At 44.5% G+C, this 19477-nt stretch overlaps 2 protein-coding genes across 5 annotated transcripts in view; one reads left to right on the forward strand and one right to left on the reverse strand.

The window, feature by feature from the left end:
- Positions 1 to 206: 206 nt before the first annotated feature.
- On the reverse strand, positions 207 to 14523 carry NCSTN (nicastrin). Of its 3 annotated transcripts, XR_896655.2 has the most exons (18): positions 14329 to 14523; positions 13020 to 13124; positions 9619 to 9742; positions 9079 to 9260; positions 8504 to 8649; positions 7604 to 7754; positions 7186 to 7295; positions 6776 to 6928; positions 6027 to 6131; positions 5775 to 5852; positions 4770 to 4942; positions 3253 to 3355; positions 3041 to 3136; positions 2659 to 2746; positions 2249 to 2403; positions 1800 to 2012; positions 531 to 1179; positions 207 to 348 (listed from the first exon to the last, which is right to left on the reverse strand). XR_896655.2 is itself a non-coding variant. In XM_011373065.2 (17 exons), exons 1-17 carry the CDS (start codon positions 14411 to 14413, stop codon positions 1057 to 1059), a joined length of 2190 nt encoding a protein of 729 aa, XP_011371367.1. In that variant the 5' UTR covers positions 14414 to 14523; the 3' UTR covers positions 368 to 1056. The 3 variants fall into 3 exon arrangements, 2 of the variants coding, with proteins under 2 accessions (XP_011371367.1, XP_011371369.1); XM_011373065.2 differs by lacking the exon at positions 207 to 348 and having other exon boundaries at positions 368 to 1179; XM_011373067.2 differs by lacking the exon at positions 207 to 348 and having other exon boundaries at positions 368 to 1179; positions 9079 to 9200; positions 14329 to 14518.
- Position 14524: 1 nt separating this feature from the next.
- Positions 14525 to 19477, forward strand: part of COPA (coatomer protein complex subunit alpha) — a 41897-nt gene continuing 36944 nt past the window's right edge. For both annotated transcript variants that reach the window (XM_011373068.2, XM_011373069.2), the window contains exons 1-3: positions 14525 to 14682; positions 17416 to 17529; positions 17728 to 17801. In XM_011373068.2, the coding sequence (XP_011371370.1) occupies positions 14643 to 14682; positions 17416 to 17529; positions 17728 to 17801 (228 nt within the window). In that variant the 5' untranslated portion in view covers positions 14525 to 14642. The remainder of the gene's footprint in view (positions 14683 to 17415; positions 17530 to 17727; positions 17802 to 19477) is intronic.

The raw sequence follows: 19477 nt of genomic DNA on the forward strand, positions 1-19477 counted from the left end.
TTCTGTAATTACTCTGTTTATCACACTGGATCACACCTAGTTGGGAGTGTATCTGTCCCTCCCCTCACCCCTATTTAAGGTCTGTATCCCCCCTTCATTTCTGTACTATCACCAGTGTATAAAAGTGAATAAAGAAATGTCTGCCAAATACCAAGGTGGAAAGAAACTCTGCTAACATCGTTCTTATGAGAAGGAAACCAGGACTCTGAGGGGGCAGAAGGAGCCATTCTTCTAGGACGCCAGCTGGTGTTGACAGAGCCTTATTTCCTGGGCCTCTGGAGTCCCAGAAGACAGCACGCGAGGTAACATTTCTGTAACTTCCAGTCCAGGGTCACTGAACAAGGGTGCCTGGGAAGTATAACAGGTCATGTGGGATAGTCTATTTTAATGAAAGTTGCTATTTATATATTTACACACACACACACACACACACAAAAAGGAAAAAGGAAACAACAAAAATAGATATTACAGCTTAATAAAAATGAGCACTGTGGGCTGGAGGTGGGATACCCACCCAGCAGCACACCTACCCTGATGTGCCATCTATGGGCCTGGAGACAGGATGTCAGAGGGAGACAGGAGGCTCAGCCCACAGATCACCCTGTCCTTCTCCTAATGGCTTCCTTGTAGTTTGTTCCTGGCATTCAACCTTTCATGTCCTTCCTGGTCAGGAAGGTGTTTAGGTACAGGGGTGGGGCGGGGAGCAGAGAAAAGTACAGGGTAGAATGGAAAGCGTAGAAGAGGGATCCTGAAGAATGGTAAGTTAGGGTGGGCAACTAGGAGTTAAATAGGAGCAAAAAGCTTCTATTTGTCATCCCAGAGGCTGGCAGGGGCGAAGAAGAAGAAATGGGGAAGAGGAGAACAGAAGGGGGAGATGGGGAGGGAGGGGACTTGTTTATCTCACTGTCTCCTTTGTGCAGTTCCACTTCTTTATGTTAATCTCAGCCTTAGCCAGGCCCAGAGAGGTTCCAGTGACAAACTAGTGGTTTCTGTCCCAGAGGGACAAATGATCTAGGAAGTGAACCGCAGAGCTGGCAGGAAAAGCTGGGGTTCTCCTCAGAAAGACACAGCACCCGGCTCCCGGGGAGCAATGAACAGGACATCGGCTTTGGCATTGATGCAGTAGGTGATGATGAGAGAGAAGACGAGGACGCCGAAGCCTACCGTCAGGGTGACGAACTGCAGGGGGAAGAGAGGTGCTCTCAGATTATCTCAGTGCAGTGTGGGTAATTGCCTGGGGGTGGGAGCCAGGATGTCGGATATTCTGGAGCTGTCTCAAAGTACCAAGTATTGAACGATCATAGACAATATCTCCCAATCTCGACTCAGTCTCCCCATTTGAAAAGTACAGTACCTCTGTTCTTGCTTCAATCCTGTATTACTTAAATTTTAAGTAATCTTAGCATCCTGAAGGCAAGATCCACTAATTTTGATTCTCTTGTGGCAATTACATTACTGACTTACATGTGACAAGTGCTCGATAAACACTGGGCTGACTCATCCCAGCTATGCCAGGTGGTACTGCCAGTGGGAGTGGAGCTGTGGAAGGGCTACCTGGGGACCAGAGGGTAAAGAGTATCTCCATGGTCCTCTATGGGAGCATATCCCCAGAATGAACACAGTCTTAGCCTATCAGTGAAGACGAGCTTCCTAATGGGGGTATATTGGCTGACAACAGACAGACCTATAGTAGGTTCTTGTGGCAAACCTGGGGCAAATGGAGGTGGAAGGGTGTATGAGACAAGAGGAAACAGAAAGAGATCAAATAGATCTCTGCCACTACTCCTCCCCCGTCTCACCTCAAGCTCCTTGCTGGCTATCAGAAATATCCGGGCGCTGATGTCTTTCCAGCGGCTCTCAGTCCACGTAGAGTACTCAGTAGAGCCCCACTGCCCAAGTTCGAAGGCAGGGGACAAGGCCCTGGCCAGTCTTGCCGTGGAGCGCACACACCGGGGAAGCCGGTCTGTCTGGTTGGAGTTCATAGGGCCCTGAACCCATGTGTACTCATACAGCTGCACAAGAAAACAGGCCAGAGTACAGCTGAAGTGACCCTTTCTCACTCACTCCCTTTACCCTTCAGATGGTCCCTTTCACCCAGGTTACTGCCTCTTTAACACTCAAGTTCAGAGGGCTACATCCCTCCACCTCTCCATCTCAAGCCCTTGGGTCCAACTGGGCCTAGAAGATCCTCCAATTTTCCCAAGAGAAAGGGACCCTTGGGGCACCTCCAAAACCCACTACCACTCACATCCTTGTTTTCATTGGGGACTTTACTTGGATCTTGGCACTGCTCTCGGGTAAGGTCTGTCACCTCGCCAGTCAAATTTGCCAAAGCACACTGGACAATGTAAGTGGTGTTGGTAGGGCTGGAGACAGCGATGTAATGCTGAAGAGGTCCGTCACCTGATTGAAGACAACAGAGAAGGATTTGGTCGGTGGAAAGTGCAGCGTAAATGGGCAGAGATAGGAAGAGCCTAGACTAGCCAAAGCCAGAGAAGAGAAAGTTAAGAGAAAAAGATCCAACAAATATCAAGGGAAAGAAAGGGAAACGGGGGAAAAATAGAGGAAAAAGAAAAAAAAATGAAAACTAAACCAAAATGATGACTTTTTCTCTACACGTTTTGTTGCTTAAAGGCCCCACGCCCACCAGGTGCTCACCCAAGAAGGACCTGAGGTCCTGCCTGAGGAATGACTGGAACCATGAGTTGTTGGCTCTGACCAGGAAGCCATAAAGCAGGCGGGTAACCTAGGATTGGGACAGCGAGAAGAAAGAACCTCGTGACTTGGAGCCCAGGGACAGAGTTATTAGTGGAGATTCAACCATGGGGTAGCAACCTGAGTGGCCAGATAAGACTCTCAGGTGGGGGTCAGTGGCTGGCTCACGAGATGCAGATGAAGCCCGGCCGAGAGCTCTCTGGGGTGTCGGGTATCCTCACAGGGACATGCAGGCATGCTGAATTCCAAGGTTTAGGAGACAGGCAAGGGACATAAAGGATAGGGTGGCCTGTTGAGAAAGGAGCCAGGGCCCATTTGCTCTTACTGTTTGGGGATCAGCCTGAATGTTGTCACTGAACTTGGTTCCTCCTGCAAGCTGGTATAGTGCACGTCCCAGTACCGTGGCCACATCTGCCAGGGCCTGTGGTGGGCGAGGATGCGGGACTGAATGGCCCACTTTTTCTAACCCCAAACAGTAACATTCCAACCATCTTCACTGTGTTCCCCGTGCTCCCACCCAGCCCAGGGCAGTGCTACCTTGGCAGTGTCCGTCACAAAGTTCAGGTCCTCTTCAGGGCTCTGCCATTCGGGGTAGCTCACATTAATGTTCTCAGCAGTGTCATAAATACTCTGGTAATAGCTGCCAGGAAAGCCAGCATGAGCTTTGGCTACACTCAGCCCTACCCTTTTCCTCCCTCAAATGCCCATTACGCAGCAACTTGGTATCTCATTTTTTATCACCCAGGAAGAAGGGAAGAGAGATTAGGATCCCATATTGAAGAAGGTGTGAAGAATGCAGAGGTAGGAGTCAGAGTGGGAGTGGTTAGACTTTTCTGACAGACAAGGTAGAAAGGGTGAATGAGGTCAGAATGTAGGAATCTCCTCCCTAGGATATCTTTAAACACTAGAGATGCTTCTATATTGTTTGGGCTGCAGATATAGGACTGCTAAGATGACTTTTCAGAGAAGCCTGCCACACATCATCAGAGCAATTGTCTGACTCTTTCAGTGAATGTTTATATTAAGGATGGCTGGGAATGGAGAGAAATTAGCACATCTGTTCACAGATATGTAGTACTACACTGGGTCAAATTACCCTGACACTACTTGGGGAGCCCCATGAAGAGAGATCTTAGAAGCAGGGCTAAGAGGAGTGAGCTCTCAGCCTTTACCATTGATAAATGCCACGCCCCCCACGACACACACAAAATCAAGTCAGCCACATAAGTCCACAATATGTTCAAATGATGAACCAGCCCTCACCCCAAAGTGGTGCAGATGACAAACTAGGGGAAGATAGCTGACTCTATGCATTAGAACTGTCCAAAATAAATGAGAAATTGTTATTTGCCTGGGGCCAGAGAACCAGAGCTTAAGCATTTTCACTCAGAAACTCCTTTGGCCTGTTGGAAGAGGGAAAGGGAGGCTGGGGGCTTTAGCAGTCCAGCCGGAGTAAAAAGTCCCATCAGCCCAGGATTCAAGTTAGGAACAATTTAGGGGTGCCTAGGACCAGGAGAGAGGTGACTAACAGGCCTTACCCCTTATTTCTGGAGCTCCCTCAACTGTAGGGAACACTATACCCTCACACTGAACCACATGCACTTACCACTTGGCAAGAACATGCAACATTTCAGAATATTGTCTGTGGCACCCTCAGGTGGGCCCTAAACAGGGACAGTTCTCTGTCCTACTCCTTAAGAACCCCATCATCATTCCAATACTTTTGTTTGAGATGATGCCCTCTGCCGGCAGCCCTGGAGAATTCAGGCTGCTGGGGAGCTTGGGAGAGGTGGAACCACAGGCGAGAATGACTGTGCAGGAAAGGGCTACGGTGAGGATTGTTTTGTAAGATGAGTATAAGTCAAATGAGGGGATCAGCTTAGCTGTAGAGAGGCCACTGACTAAAGAACACAAAATTGACCTGAGGTTTTTGAGAGGGTAATATGGGGAAAGGAGAGTGATCTTTCTTGACACAGCAGACATTTCTCTCTATGGATCCCCAACTGCAGAGCAGATTCTCTCCAAGAAGAGGATGCAGGCTAGGTAACTCTTACCGGTTATGGAAGACAGTAGGGTGGTCAGCAAGAACAACACCAGAGATGTTTCGAGCTCGAAGAAATCGCTGCAGAGAAGATGGTGGGAGAGGCTGGGACTGGTTCAGCCTCCGGAGGATGACAGCAGGGACACCAGCACCACTCTCCTCCAGTGTGGTCAGGAGATGCTCCACCTGGGGGGCGGTGAGGAGGATCAACTTATGGGGAATGGCAAGCGGGAGGTCTCTTTTAGGTCTAAAATGCTCTCTACTTCCAGTTCCCAGCTTGAGGAGTTACCTGAAGCCATTCTAGATCTAAATTCCTCAAGCGCTTTGGGATCGAGTCCTCTGAATTTCCTGCAGCACCCACCATTCTTTTTAAATTATGACACAAAGAAGAAAGAAGCCTGTGTTTTTCACATAGGTAAACCTCACTATCTTCAGGACTGTTTTATCCTCGGTAGATGCTTCACTTATTATTTGTTGTGCAGAATTAGGAGGACAAATAATTATACAAAATAAGTAATCCAGTCAGTAAGTGCTGTAGGAGCCCAGAGCAGAAGATGCATGTCACTGGAGCTGGAGCGGCACGAAGAGACCTCATAGAAAAAGAGACTTAAAGCTGGACCTTGAGGAGTGGAAGGGGCTTGAACAAGAAGTGACAAAAGTGGAGGACAATTTCAGTCAGGAGTCTGACATGCCAGGAATGGGGCAGCGCAGCTTGGACAACTGAACCCAGGGGACAACAGGGAGCCAGTCACTGCCTTGTCTTCGACAGGCAGCGATAGTTTGCTAGGCACCAGATGATCAGAGAACTACCCATCCCAGGGAACCAGTGACATGAGCTGAACTCATGGTTCTTCCTGGGGAGCTGTAACAGCCATGGTGTTCATCCTTTAGTCAACACCCAACCTAAGGTCCTGTCTCATGGGTCCTGGGGGCTGCTGGGGAATAGGGCCAAGGTGAGGGGGTACACATATTCTGAGCTGTTGAAAATGGAAGTGAGGGGAAGAGATGCTCAGATTACCTGGTTCTGTACAGACTCATTTTTCTGAGACATGGGATCTGTGTGCATCCAAAGCTCTAGTGAATTTCTTAAGGCCACCTGGGAGAAGGATGAGGAAGCAACACTTATAGTCAGTCTCCCGTTCCAACCCATGCCTGGGAGAAAGGAGTGGGATCAGAAGAAAAGTCAAGGGAAGAGGTAGTGAGGACAATAGTGAGGACAACAGAGGAGGAAACTTTAGGAAAGAAGGGGGTGGGGACACATGCTACACACCTGCTTCAGCTCCACGAATGAGTCAATGTTTTCTAACCGCACGGGAAACTTGCCCTTTTCCATATCATAGACCATTCTCGAGCTGCCAATGTAGTCAAAGGTTTCCTGAGGGGCAGCGATGGTGAGAAATGGAACAGAGATTCCAAAGAGTTAAAGTAGCCTCGGTTCCTTGAGGTCAGATCATCAAAGCTCTCGGCATGAAGGCTACTGTCTCATGCCATCTCAACTGCTGGCTAGCTTAGGCAATCATGTGACTGTGACCTCCTCCCTACCCCACTCCCTAGTTGTGACCATCCATCACATGTATCATAGGACTCTTGAGCCTAGAAATGGGTAGAGCAGCCACAGTAAGGCCCAAGGCAAACATCAGCTGCTTTATGCCTGCTTCTTGCCCTTCCCATACCTCTACCAACTCAGCCACAGTTGCTGTTCCCTCATTCCAGAGGTAGGCTGTGGGGATAGTGGGGGAGTCAGGAGCTTCAGGGCTCCTGGATAGATAGTATAAAGGGTCCAAAGGACGCCTCAAGTAGATGGCATCAGTGGGGAAGGAGGGGTAGGCAGTATACCACTTCCAGGTCCTAAAATAGGGGAATCTGAAGTGGAAACACATAGAGACATATCCAGAAGTAATCTGCTAAATAACAACTTAGGTCAAGTGTTGAGATTTTACCCAAACAACGGCCGCTCTCACCTTTACCCCCTACCCCAACCCCATTCTCTGTCATTCCGCCTGGCCAGAGAGCCCTTACCCCCTGGAAGAAGACAAACATAACGTTGCGGGGCAAGGTGGTCACATCAGGTGCCTTGTGCAAAGCTTCCGCTGCAGCCAGCTGGGTGACGAAGGAGGCAACAGCACTCTCAGCCCCTGGGGCCACATTCCAGAAAAAGGAACGACTGTCCAGCTGGATCCAGCAGAAAAAGCAGGGAGGTACATTTTGAAAATGAAAATTGGAACCAAACCCCAGGCACCCTTTCCTGTACCAGCCAAGAGAATACTCATGTCTTGCAGTGATGGCTAAAACCAGGAGTCTCTTGGCCCAGATCCCTCTCCATTTGAAGCTCCCCAATGTAACAACTCTGAAACCTGATATGCCCAAAAGAGGCCTGCCAGCCTTTTCTGTGCCAGCCCTGCCCACCCTGATCAGGGACTAATACTTACCTGGGTGGCAGCCACCACAACCCTGTCATCAGGCTCTACTGTCCCAGATGCATTTATAGGCTTAAGCATGCTCCATACGTTGTAGTCGGACAGGGGATCACAGACAATTTCTGAGCAGGACACAAACAGTGAAACATCAACATATATAAGAAAGAAAGTAAAAAGAAGGCATGGAATACCTGACTAGTGCCCCATGGACTCTGTTGAGTCATGTTCTCTATGTCCACTGCTCCAGGTCGGTTTCTCTGCTGCCGTCCACTTCTGGGACAAGCTGCGATTGTTCAGAACTGTTTCCACTTCTCCCACCTAGTGCTCCTTGCCTTTGCTCATTCCTTCCCTACCATGGTCTCCCAACATTCCTTGGCTTGGTCCCCTTATTCCCACCCAATGCACCCAGCATGCCTCAGATCTGTCCTACCTGGGTTGATGCTAAAGGTGCTCTGGATGGAGCTGCGCCTCATGCAGGTGACAGTGCTGATGACAGCGTGCATGTGTGAGAAGAGCTGCATGGCACACAGTGGAAAGGCTGGTGCTGAGCCATTCTGACTCAGGTTATGATCTCGATAGCACTAGAAAGGGAAATGGAACCTGCTGAGGCAGCTAGCTGTGGAGTCCCTCCCATACTTCCCAGAAAGAGGGCCCAGCTCGATCCTGAAGCTACTCCCTCATCTGTCCCTGAGCTATAGTTGTCCAGGTACAAACACAGGATCTATAAGGTCAGAGGGAAAACCTCGTCAAGAGGTGCAAAGGGGCACAGACTCAATGATTTATTTGGGGGCAGATGAAATTACCCTGTACTAAAGGACCTGGCCCAATTGGGAGCTTTCAGCTACTGTTCCCAATGTAGTCTGATGTAAACAGCACTGAACTGGAGATCAAAACTCAAATTCAAGACAGCTTGGACATCAATTTACCATGTAACTTTGGACAAATCTCTTAACCGCTCTATGTGTTAAAGTGAAGAAGGTAGATCAGAATTAGAGAATATCAGAGCTAAAAAGAACTTCAGAAATTATTGAACTGAATCTCTCAATTCCTAATGTTTTTTTTTTAAATCATACTGTGGGTTCTTAACTGGGGCTCTATACCTTGTGTCATATTAAATACCTTTTACATTTTCTTCCAGTCTAAAAACCTTTAATGCTATCAAGATAAGAGAGAAATGACGGAGGGGAATATGAGAAAAATAAACTTGGCCCTTATTGAAGCAACTGTCTTTCAAAGGGCGTGCTAGGAGAATGAAACACTCTCTGAACAGGAGGAGAGGCTAAAAAATAATTCTCTAACTGGAATTGCTAGGAGCTGGCAGAGTCATTACCTGCTTGATGACATTGGTTTCGTTTTCATCTTCAAGAAGAAAGATGGGGAAACTAAAGTCTTCATAAGCCAAGCCATTGCCCAGGTAGTTCCACTGTATTTCTCTACAGTGCGCAAACTCTGGCCCATAGGAGTTGGAGTAAACACCTGAATGGGAGGAGGGGGATGGGATGTTGGGACACCTACCAATTAGAGACCAGGTGAAGAGGAAGGATAGGATATCATAGGGTTGGGAATAAGAGTTCTACAAGAGGAGAACTCAAAGAAGCAAATGTCACCTTGTCACCACCCACAGTAAAATAAAACACCAGTATCAGGGAGCCTTAGGCTGGCCAACTAGGGATCTGAGCATGCGACAAAAAGGAAAAATGGAGAGTTAGAAGAAGGGAAAGCAGAAGTGGCAAAGACAAAGAAACATTATTTTCTCTTTGGGAGTCAGTTGCTCATATTATACACAGACACAAGACAGACAGAAAGATCTCCTTCCCCACTCCCCGGCCACAGAAAGACACGAGACTGATACAACAGTGAGTTTTGGGTGACAGTAGGCTCCCTCAATCTTTTGGAGGCTCTTACCAAACCCATCATTGGGACACTGCACACTAGGAGAGAAGCCTGAGGTAGGACTGGGCTTGGCCAAGGACACTGCAAGACCAGCAATTCGACTGGTGCTCCCCTTCAGCTTCTCCATCACCTTTCTGCGACACGGAGGGAATGCCATGAAGGAAGACAAGAGGGTTGTCAGGTAGCCCAATATCCTGTCCCCAAGGATGGAAACAAATGAGAAACTAGGAGAATCAAACTGCTGACTCATTTCTTCCATTTCAGTCTCTGATTTCTGAGGGGACTATGACTCCATCTGAGCTCAAGGCTTAATCTCATCTACCTTGTACAATCCATCTTCCTCCCTGGGGTGCTTATTCACTAGAGCTCTACTTATAAGGTCACCAAGATGTTTCCTTTTGATGGTGCATCTTTTCTTCTAAGGATCACCCCATCCCCTGCCCTGATCAAACCAGGGCAGCCAAAGCAAGTTTTCACTCATAAGTGCGAGGACTACTCACTGAATTTCCTCCTCTCTGCATGCAGTTTCCAGCAGGTACATGCAGTTCTTACCTGGTAAAGAGCGTGCCCTCCAGAAGAACCACGTAAGGCGGGTTGGGGCCATCAGTCAACACCCATTGCAGGTCCTCTTCTTTTTCCACTACATGGATAACCCCTGTGTCCCCGCTAATGGAAGCTGCCAGGACAGAATGGGTCAAAGTAAAGCTCTAGACTTTGCCTCACTGATTCTGCAGATCAGATCATCTATACCCCAAACACGTCACAAGACATTTGGGTAAATGCAGCAATGTCTAGACTCAAACTAAAGAGCTGAAAGGCTCCCATTACACCTGAGGGCTACCTGGAGGAAATGGAAGACAAAAGAGCCCAAGAAGTCTACTCACGAGGTCTTATTCGTTAAAGGTCAGAAAGGTTCTGTGATTTTCATTTTCTTGCCCTCTTCTCTCAATATCATTTATCCATATATACAAGATTCTATGACAGCAGACACCAAAGCAGTCAAACCTGTATTTTCTCCAGGAAATGGCAGGCTCTAAATCTCTAGGTCATTGTTCTAGTACTGAATCTTCCTTTCTGAAAATATATGTGAAGATTCCGTTGGCCTCAGTAGCCTCCCTGGATCTCAATTCCTTTGCCCTATTTGGGAATAACTTTACCTGCTTTTGGCCAGTTTTAGGTAAATTTTATCTAGAACTCTGAGGTCTCTAGAACACAGCTTCCCAACTGAGGAGCCTTGAATGGACCAGAGATGTACTGATATTGATTCCCTTCATTTCTGGGGACCTAGTGTTTCCAAGGACCCCAGACTGGTCAACCCCAGCCAGGAGCAGATTCACCCACTACCCTATGAATGGATACCCTACAAATATCATCCATTTCTGTATGTGTCAGAATGCTGTACAAATAACATTTTCTATGTGCCTCATGACATGACAAAGATCAGGAAGCACTGCACTACAGGATGGATCACCTTGAGTTCTATGTAGTAACATCCCTCTCAAGTCCTTAGTGATCTGTCTCCCCATAAGTCTTCTCCCCAAACATAAATGTGTAATTCATAACTTGTTTTAGAGTAGTAGTTCTCAACCTGGGCTGTGTATCAGAATCATTTTGGAGTTTTAATAGATACTTGGGCTTTATCTCATATCTACTAAATTAAAATCTTTAAAAGGTGAGGCCCAGGTATGTGTATTTTCAAAACACGCCACTTGTGGTTTTTTATTACACACAGCCAAGCATGAGACTTGTGGCTCTAGACCAAGGCACTGAAATACTTGTAACCTGCATGAGACAAAAATCATAAGCACTTTCAGACTGCCAGCCAGGTAGTATTTTTCTTCCATGGGATCCGGTAAAATCTAGACATGGAAGCAGGTCTCCAACATTCAACTATGTCTTACATATACCAAATACTTAAGTTCATGTTAATAGTGACAATAATAAAATACAAAAGGCTATCAGAATCTGGAATAACTTTAGTAAAGATTAACCTGGGAACATCTGAGATCTGAGATCTTGTTCTCAAGCATATGTCATCAGTTTGGCTCAAATAAACTCTTAAGAAAAAAAAGTTCTGCCTACCAATGGCAGTACTAAGTAAAATAAAAGATAAGAGTCCTTGCCACAACATTTAAAACATGGGAAAAGGAAAAGTTAGTCTGGCAAATAAAAAATATATAACTTCAGCTCCAAAGAGGACAGGAAGAAGACAAGCTGTGACACTGAACTGAAAAAACCTGGATTCTAATCTGGGCTCAAATGAGTGACTGTAGTCTTAAGTAACTTGCTTACTTGCTCTACGCCTTCAACAAAGAACTTTTCCATCCCTATTTATCTCATACTGTGGGGACAAATTAAAAAAGGAAAGGAAAGGAAAGGAAAGAAACCTACATAAGCCCTTTAAGTATTTTAAAAGGGTCCAAGAGAAACAGAGCATTATAATCAGAAAAAATGGGTCTTTCTTCTTAATTTTATCATGCTAGCTACCCTAATTAAAGAGGGTGTAGCTTGCTCAGGACTGGCAGGTATGATGAAGTAAGACTCAGAAATGAGGAGGTTGAAAAAGAAATAAGATCTTAATGAGGAAGTGGCCAGAGTCCAGCCCCTCCCCACTTGTTTTTTTTATACTGGCACCTGGCTTTATCTCTAGAGGCTACTGCTCTGCTTCCCACAGGGCTGCTCTAAGAACGTGACTCATTTGGGAATGAGCAGAATGACTCATTCCCAAAGGGGATATCTTGGAGGCCAGCTCCAGAAGGATGGGGTCCTAGCCTTTTGCAATAAAATGGAGTTTCAGCAAGATCAGCAGTCTGATCTCAGCCCACAATCGACCGGCTCCTTTCTATCCACAAACCCAGTTTAAGAAATAAGTTCAACAAAAATCTTATTTGGAACTGTTTGGAACCAGTTAACCTACTTCCAGTACTTCCTGTAGCAGAGACATGGGACAATGAACATAAGAATATAGTCTGGGAAGGATGGGTAGAAAAGTAGAAACTGCCTTTCACTTCTCAGTTGTCCCAGTTTTCTCCTATGAAATTGGAAAGTTTCAGAAAATCACAAAGTACTACTTAGCATCATCAATAAACATCTACTACTAAAGGTTGTCTGACTTTCAGCTTTGTGCAGGTATATTCTAACCATTTTTATAGGAGTGAACTGAAATTCAGAGGTGACCAATTTAATGAAGAAGCCAAGATCTGATTCTGTGTCCTGCTTACTTGCAAAACTATGTTCTGACAGAGCTACTAACCACAGAAGAATAAAATCTGAAGATAGCAAGTTAAGCAGAAGAGGAACTAGGATTCAGCCTTCAGATCACAACTTTTTCCCTTTTCATAATTTTATAGCCATGTTGTCATGGTACCGTTTTGAAATACATTTACAAAGCATAAAGACAAATCCAAATGCTTCACTAATCCCCCTTACAACTATTTGGCTTTATCAATGCCTTCTCTTCAAATAGTTCACTGCCTTAAAGAATCCCACTTTGATTCCAAACAGTTCAGACGGCAGGTGATAAATGGACTCCATAGAATGAGATTTCTTTCTCCTCAGAAAACAGTATAGTTTCCTATTGATCTACTAGGTGGTTAAGAGTCGTGGCTTGGAACCTGGACCACCAGGGCTCAAATCCTGGCTTCATCACTTAATAGCAGGATGATCTTGGAAAAGTTACTCAACTTCTTTAAGTCTCACTCAGTTTCATCATTTGTAAAATGAGATAATAATAGAACCTACACCATGGGGTTGTTGTGAGGATTAAATGAGGTGCATGTGTAAGAAGCTTAGTATGCATCATTTACTAAATGTTAGTTCTAATTATATTGCCTCGTTTGACAAAAGGTTCTCTACCAGCTCCCACCCACATAGCCTAAGTTGTGTGCTGAGATGCTCAAGGACTTGAATCTTTATATCAACGGCCATAAACACAAATTCCAACCCCAACTCACAATGGCAGCCAATCTGATGAGTGGCATTCAGCAGACGGACACAGGGAGCTGTTTTATTTAAGGGGATGTAGATCTTCCTCTCCACTGAATTTCCCCTGCACAGACCTAATCAGAAGATAAAAGTGTTAGAAAAAATTGAGAGATGATAGTACTAGCCTCCATCTTGTTATCAGCCCACTGTATGGCCTGGGTATATCATACTTTCTAAAATGGGGTTAATGTACAGTCTTCTCACTTCTTGGGTACATTATTGGAACACATAAAATACACCCAGCTATGTGCCTCAGAAGGGCTATTACAAATTCTACGTAGAGCAACTGACAATGAAGCTAAAAGAGAGAAAATTTCATTTGTCAAAGGAAATACATTTAACCTTAGATGTACCAGCTTCTGGTTGCATGGGTGACCACAATTCTACTTTTCTATCCTGTATGTATATTACTAATTAGTTAATAAAAGGGGTCCAGTCTAGGAGTATAGACTACAATTTAAATAATTTTTCTGAGACATTTTTTCAGGAGTCTGAACAGAATTGGGAGAAAATTTATGCCACACACCTGTCAGTTACTCTAACATTGGTAGCTCATTTATGTGTGCCCATAGTGTGGGGCGGCTACAGTTTCTCCTTTGGGGGAACGTATGGTCATGGTTATATACAGGCACATTTGCATTTTAGGGCTTGACAAACTAGAAAACCACATACCAGAAAATAAATGTTTGCGTGTAAGCAAAAACTTATATACATTATAAATGCCTTACGTTCCTTAACCATTATTTCACCGTCTAAACAGTTAAAAGTACCCATATCCTACCTTTGTCTCACTTTACTGATGAGACAAACTGAGGCAAAGTATAGAGACGTGGGTTTATGGTGGAATCAACAAAGAAATGAGGAATCTACTTTCCTGTAAGTGCTGCATTGCACCCAATGAACGATGCTGCTTCATTCTGAAATGTCTAAAAGCTTTGGGAAGGAAGCTGAACTCTTGACATTTGTCCTTTCTGATTGTGGGTGGGGTGGCTGGAGCCCTGGGGAAAAGGAGGCATCAGGATAAAGTGGGAAAGGGCTGGAAGTCCAGGAGGAGACCTGCAAGAGGAAATGGGGCGACTCGACGTGCTGCGGTGGAGAAGGGACCTTAAGGTTCACGTAAAGGGGGAACTTCTGTTGTGGGAACGAAAAAGAAAGCGGATTTCCAGGGTCGGGGAACAGAGGGGCAGCGGGAACGAGAAGAGACGGCGGAGCTCGCGGCTGGGCCGATCCGGAGGGTTCTCCTTACAGAGTGGAGCTTACGAGTGGGAGAGGCCTCACCTGCTAGAAGGGCGAAGAAAGACAAAAGGTGAAGAAGACCCGGACTTCTCAGGTTAGCCACAAAGCTGCCCGCAGCCGTGGCCATCTTGCCTCTCCGCGAAGTGGAAGCCTCTCTTCTCCTCCAGTCCGGCTGTGGCCTCTCTAGGCCCACACTAGCGCCGTCTCTGTGACCCGGAGCTTCAGAGACCGGAAGCTTGTGTTTGGAGGAACTTCCGGGAGGAGTCGCGGTTGAGGGCCGCTGACGTGGAGGCAACCGGAGGGCCGCAGGGAGTGGCGGGGCTCGGATTGAGAGCCCGGAGCCGCAGACCTGAAGGATGCTAACCAAATTCGAGACCAAGAGCGCTCGGGTCAAAGGTAGTAGAGGAGAAAGTGGGGGTGGGAGTTGGGGGGGACACAGTAGCTGGATGTCAGGGCTGGCGCTGTCACGGAGGAAGAGAGAAGGTAGACCTGTGGGCCTAATTGGACCCACGGAACGAACCCAAAGGAACATAGACAGGAGGGAGGTTAGATCTGGCAGGCGGTTCTCCAGCTCGCTCTTCTTTGGCGTGTCCTCGGAGTTTGATGTACCTGTAATGGTTCTCACACCTCGGGAGATCCTTTAGGCCCGTTCCCCATTCTTTCCCTTACCCTCCTCACCTGGGGCCTGTGTTCTCTACTTTTGTTCCTCTGCCCCCAAGGCCCTGTTACCTGTTGGCTTTTCGATGACTGTGTTGTAGGGAGTGTCCCTAGGGATTGAGTCTCAACCTCTGTAATACGCATCCAAGTCCATAACGTTTTCGGAAATGAACACTGGCTACCTCACTTAAGGAGGCCTTTGTGCACCACCACATCAACATCCAGTGCCTCCACTGGGCTTTATTTCTTATCTGGAAACAGGACATTTAAGCCTATAATTCCAGTAAAGTCTGTATTGTTTATGTTTTAAATCTGAAATTTAAATTTAACTAGGCATTTTTATTTCCTACATATGGTAACTCTGGAGTATCAGTGGATGAGGGTGAAGGGCAAATGACTGAAATTGCAGCAGTAGTCTTTTAGAATTTTAGAATGGTAAAGGCAGAGAAGTAAGGTCTTCTGAGATTTGGAAAAAATATATATCTTGAATATTTAGTAAGATGCAGCTTAGCTAAGTGGTTAGGAACTTGGCATTTGGAGTCATATGAGCTTGGCTTTGGAATGCTGAAACATCCATTAGCAAGATGTATGACCTTGAGTGACTTACTTAACATTTCTAAATCTCTAGTTCTTCATCTGTAAAATGTGAATAGTTAACGTTCTCTTATAAAGAGAATTAAAATGGGAAAGTGTATTAAAAGTGCTTGTTATAGTGCTTGGCATAGACTCAGCTCAAAAACTGGAGGCCATTTTTAATGTGAGAATAGATTTTGAGCAGTTTCTAAGTCTTGTGGGAATCTTGATCATGAAGAGTACCATTAAGAATTCCTGGATGGTTATAATGGGTCTTTATAATCTTTGTGTTTTCTCTTAATTTCTTATTGGGCAATAAAAGAAGGAAAGTCGGGGGAAAAGTTGTCAGTATATTTGAGAGTTCTATTAATCTATTAATGAGTGTTCTTATGTATCATAAAGAAAAAGTAAACAAGCTAATGGAAAAATAGACAGTTTAGAAGAAGAAATGTAGATGTTCAATAAATAAATGAAAATATTACACAACTCACTAGAATGAAAGATATATTTAAAAAAAAGATGAGAATACCTTTATTTTTTGGTATTAGATTAATAAAATAAACAAAACAATAACTGATAACATCCCACGTTGTCCAGTGTCTGCAAATGGATACCTTCAGGAAATGTATATTTATATATTCTTTTTGCAGTCAGATAATATCTACTAAAATGTCAAATGCACATACCGTGTTCTGAACAATCCCACTTCCAGGTCTTTAGCCTAAAGCAGTAGTAATGCAAATAGGCTGTGTGTTGAAGTATCTCCTTGTGGCCCTATTTTCAGGTGGAAAAGTTAGGAAAAAGATTTAATGCCTGTCAGTAGAATAATTTTAAGAAGGCACATTTGTACCTTGCAGTTGTTAAAAAGAATGAGGTTTTGTTTGAATACTTAATGTAATGAGATCTACGCCATATAGTTAAGTGATAAAAGAAGTTTGCAGAAAAACGTTATGTTATCATTATTTTTGTAAAATAATATAGTCTGCATTAAAAATTTGAAAGGATACACTCCAAACTTTTGGCAGTTTTTACTTTCTTAAAGTTCCATTTCCAGTCATGATAGAGTGATAGAGACCAGATTTACCTTCCTACCGTAAACAACTGCACAACTGAACAAAATGTATAAAGTGAAGGTGTTCAGACATTGGATGACAGACGGTGCAGGAGGCTTCTTGAGAGAAGGGAAATAAACAGCATGAATCCTATGATTATTTTTAGCTTACCACCTGGATAGAGTTTCCAGGCTGCAGTACAGGGAGTGGGAAGAGCTCCATGGTCTCACTGAGGAGATAGAGTTTAGAGTTCAGGGACGCCAAGACAGAATTGCTGGGCAAAATACCAGAGAAGAGGGAGCTGCTCAGAGAACACTGGAGAGTTCTGCTGGGGATCCTGTCAGGCCTTTGAATGCTAATCTCATTCATGTGAAGGAAGAACCCAAAGCCTGGGAAAGAACCACTGGAGAAGGTGGAAACTCCCTGGAGGTCACATAGGGCTGGGAATAATTTGTGTTCCTACTAGTCAGGATGGAAAGACCTCCTAATACTACAAGGCATCATACAGAAACCTCAGAAGGGTATTGCCTTAAGAGTGGTGCTAAATTAGACCTACACTAAAGGCTGCTGTGGACCTACCCTAACAAAACTTAAAGAGCAAGCCTTGAAAGGACCGACTGATTCCAAGTTACTTAACTGCAAATTAAAGCAAAACCCAAACATATTTAATGGAATATAATAAAAATCCAGCACCTTATAACTTAAATTCACAATTTCTGGCATCTAGTGAATGAATGAATGAACCTAGAATTAACCTAACTGTTCCTTTTTCTTATCAGAATGGACTGGAGGTGACATTGTTGGGCTTACTTCATTCATTGGATTATTCTTTGTTTTTTTTTTCCAGGGCTCAGTTTTCACCCCAAAAGACCCTGGATCCTGACCAGTTTACACAATGGGGTCATCCAGTTATGGGACTATCGGATGTGTACCCTCATTGACAAGTTTGATGAACATGATGGTAAGATAATAGTTTCTGGGAGGAAGTTAAAAAAATAATAGAAGTATTTATTGTCCTCTAGAGTAGTTTAAGCTTTGTTTGACATTGCTTCCTTTAGGTTTAAAGAATGGGGTAGAACTGAAGATCCTGAATAAGAATCACCTTAGAAATTAGGAAGCATAGCTCTCTTTGACATATTTTGTCTGCCTTCTTCCCCAGGTCCAGTGCGAGGCATTGACTTTCATAAGCAGCAGCCATTGTTTGTCTCTGGAGGAGATGACTATAAGATTAAGGTACAGAGAGTCTGTCATTACTGGGAATAAAAAACAGAGGATGTGGAGTTTGCAAATTGTGGAAGGAACTGAAAAACAGCACATCTTATTCATACAGAGCTCAGGCTTTTGACAACGTTATTCAGAGCACTTATCCAGCAAAATTTATTGAATGTTTACTGTGTACTAGACACTTTTATTTTTTGGGAATATGAAATGGTCTCTGTTCTCGAGGAGCTTTTATTCTCATAGAAGAGATAAATATATACCCAAATAATAGTTGCACAGTTTAATAAGTGATACAATAGAGAGATAACAAAAATGAAATAGGGAAGGGCAATCCAGGTACAAAAAGGCATGAGGTAGCTGGATACATTTGAGAAACTATAATTATTTTTGTGGGGGTAAAATCTGGAGAAATGGTGAGAAAAAGGGCCAGATCATGAAGTCTGCAGTGTTCAGGAGTTTGTATGTTATACAGATAACGAAGAACCATTAAAGGGGTTTAAGTAGAGGAGTGATATCAGATTAACACATTTTTTTAAAAAGATTACTTGGGTGGTAGTATAGAGAAAGATTGGATGAATTGGGTAAGACTGGACGCAGATACCAATTAGAAACTGTAGAGATAAATAGAGCCTGAGCTTAGGCAGTAGTGTTCCAAATAGAAAGATGGATGTAAGCACTTAAGGAAATGAATCAGTAAATCTGCTGCATGGGTGTTGGAGAGATGGTAAGGGAAAATAAATGAGATTACTTTATCTCAGGCTTCTAGCTTAGGTCACTGGATAGAAGGGGTACCATTAACTAGGAAAGGAAAAACAAGAGGAGGCAGTTTTCCGGAGTAGAGGAGGATGGTATCTCACTCTGGGCTACTATAACAAAATAAATGCCTTACAAACAACACAAATTTATTTCTCATAGTTCTGGAGGCTGGAGGTCCAAGATCAGGTTGCCAGCATAGTAAGGGTTTGGTGAAAATCCTCTTCCATGTTGCAGATGGTTGACTTCTCGCTCTGTACTCACTTGGTAGCAGAGGGCAAGGGATCTCTAGGGCCTCTCTTATAAGGACACTAATCCCATTCCTGAGGGCTCCACCCTTAGGAGCACCTCTCAAATACCTCATCTCCTAATCTCATCACCTTGGGCATTAGGATTTCAACATGAATTTTGGAGAGGACACATTCATTCCATAGCAGATGGGTAATTACCATCTTGGCTCTGATGAGTTTGGGTTACCTGAGGCACAGTCTCGTGGAGATAAGTCTGCACTGGAAATATATTTGGGAGTTGTCATCTTGAAGGAGGGAGCCAAAACAGAAGTAGTTAGTACATATCACTCAGGATTATGTTGGATGAGAAAACAAACTTATTTAAAAGACAGAGGAAGTAGAGTTAGTATAGGAAAGAATGATTTGAGAGGTTGGAGATGGATCAGGAGGGAGAAGCAAAAGCCTTTCGGACACCAAGGAAGGAGAGAATTTTGGGAAAGAGAAAGTAGTCAAAATAAGATATAAAGACCGAGTAACCCTTGTATTGCTTATTCTGCAGGCATTAGTGATCTTAGCACTTTAATATGAAGCGAGGAAGCATAGATAGACAGAATATAGGCATTTTTCCCCCTTCTTTAATTTCCTCCCCCACCACCCACCTACACACACACACACACACACACACACACACACACACACACACAC

The sequence above is a fragment of the Pteropus vampyrus genome, unplaced genomic scaffold, assembly GCF_000151845.1.
Source record: "Pteropus vampyrus isolate Shadow unplaced genomic scaffold, Pvam_2.0 Scaffold217, whole genome shotgun sequence".
Classification (NCBI taxonomy): domain Eukaryota; kingdom Metazoa; phylum Chordata; class Mammalia; order Chiroptera; family Pteropodidae; genus Pteropus; species Pteropus vampyrus.

What these genes read in the sequence shown, in the direction of transcription:
- NCSTN (XM_011373065.2), bottom strand. Translation starts at nt 14,413, where the DNA reads ATGGCCACGGCTGCGGGCAGCTTTGTGGCTAACCTGAGAAGTCCGGGT. An exon ending in GTGTCCCAATGATGGGTTTG is followed by an intron (nt 8,650 to 9,078) that starts GTAAGAGCCTCC and finishes CCTCCCATTCAG; the next exon opens with GTGTTTACTCCAACTCCTAT. An exon ending in AAACCAATGTCATCAAGCAG is followed by an intron (nt 7,755 to 8,503) that starts GTAATGACTCTG and finishes TTCCCTTTCTAG; the next exon opens with TGCTATCGAGATCATAACCT.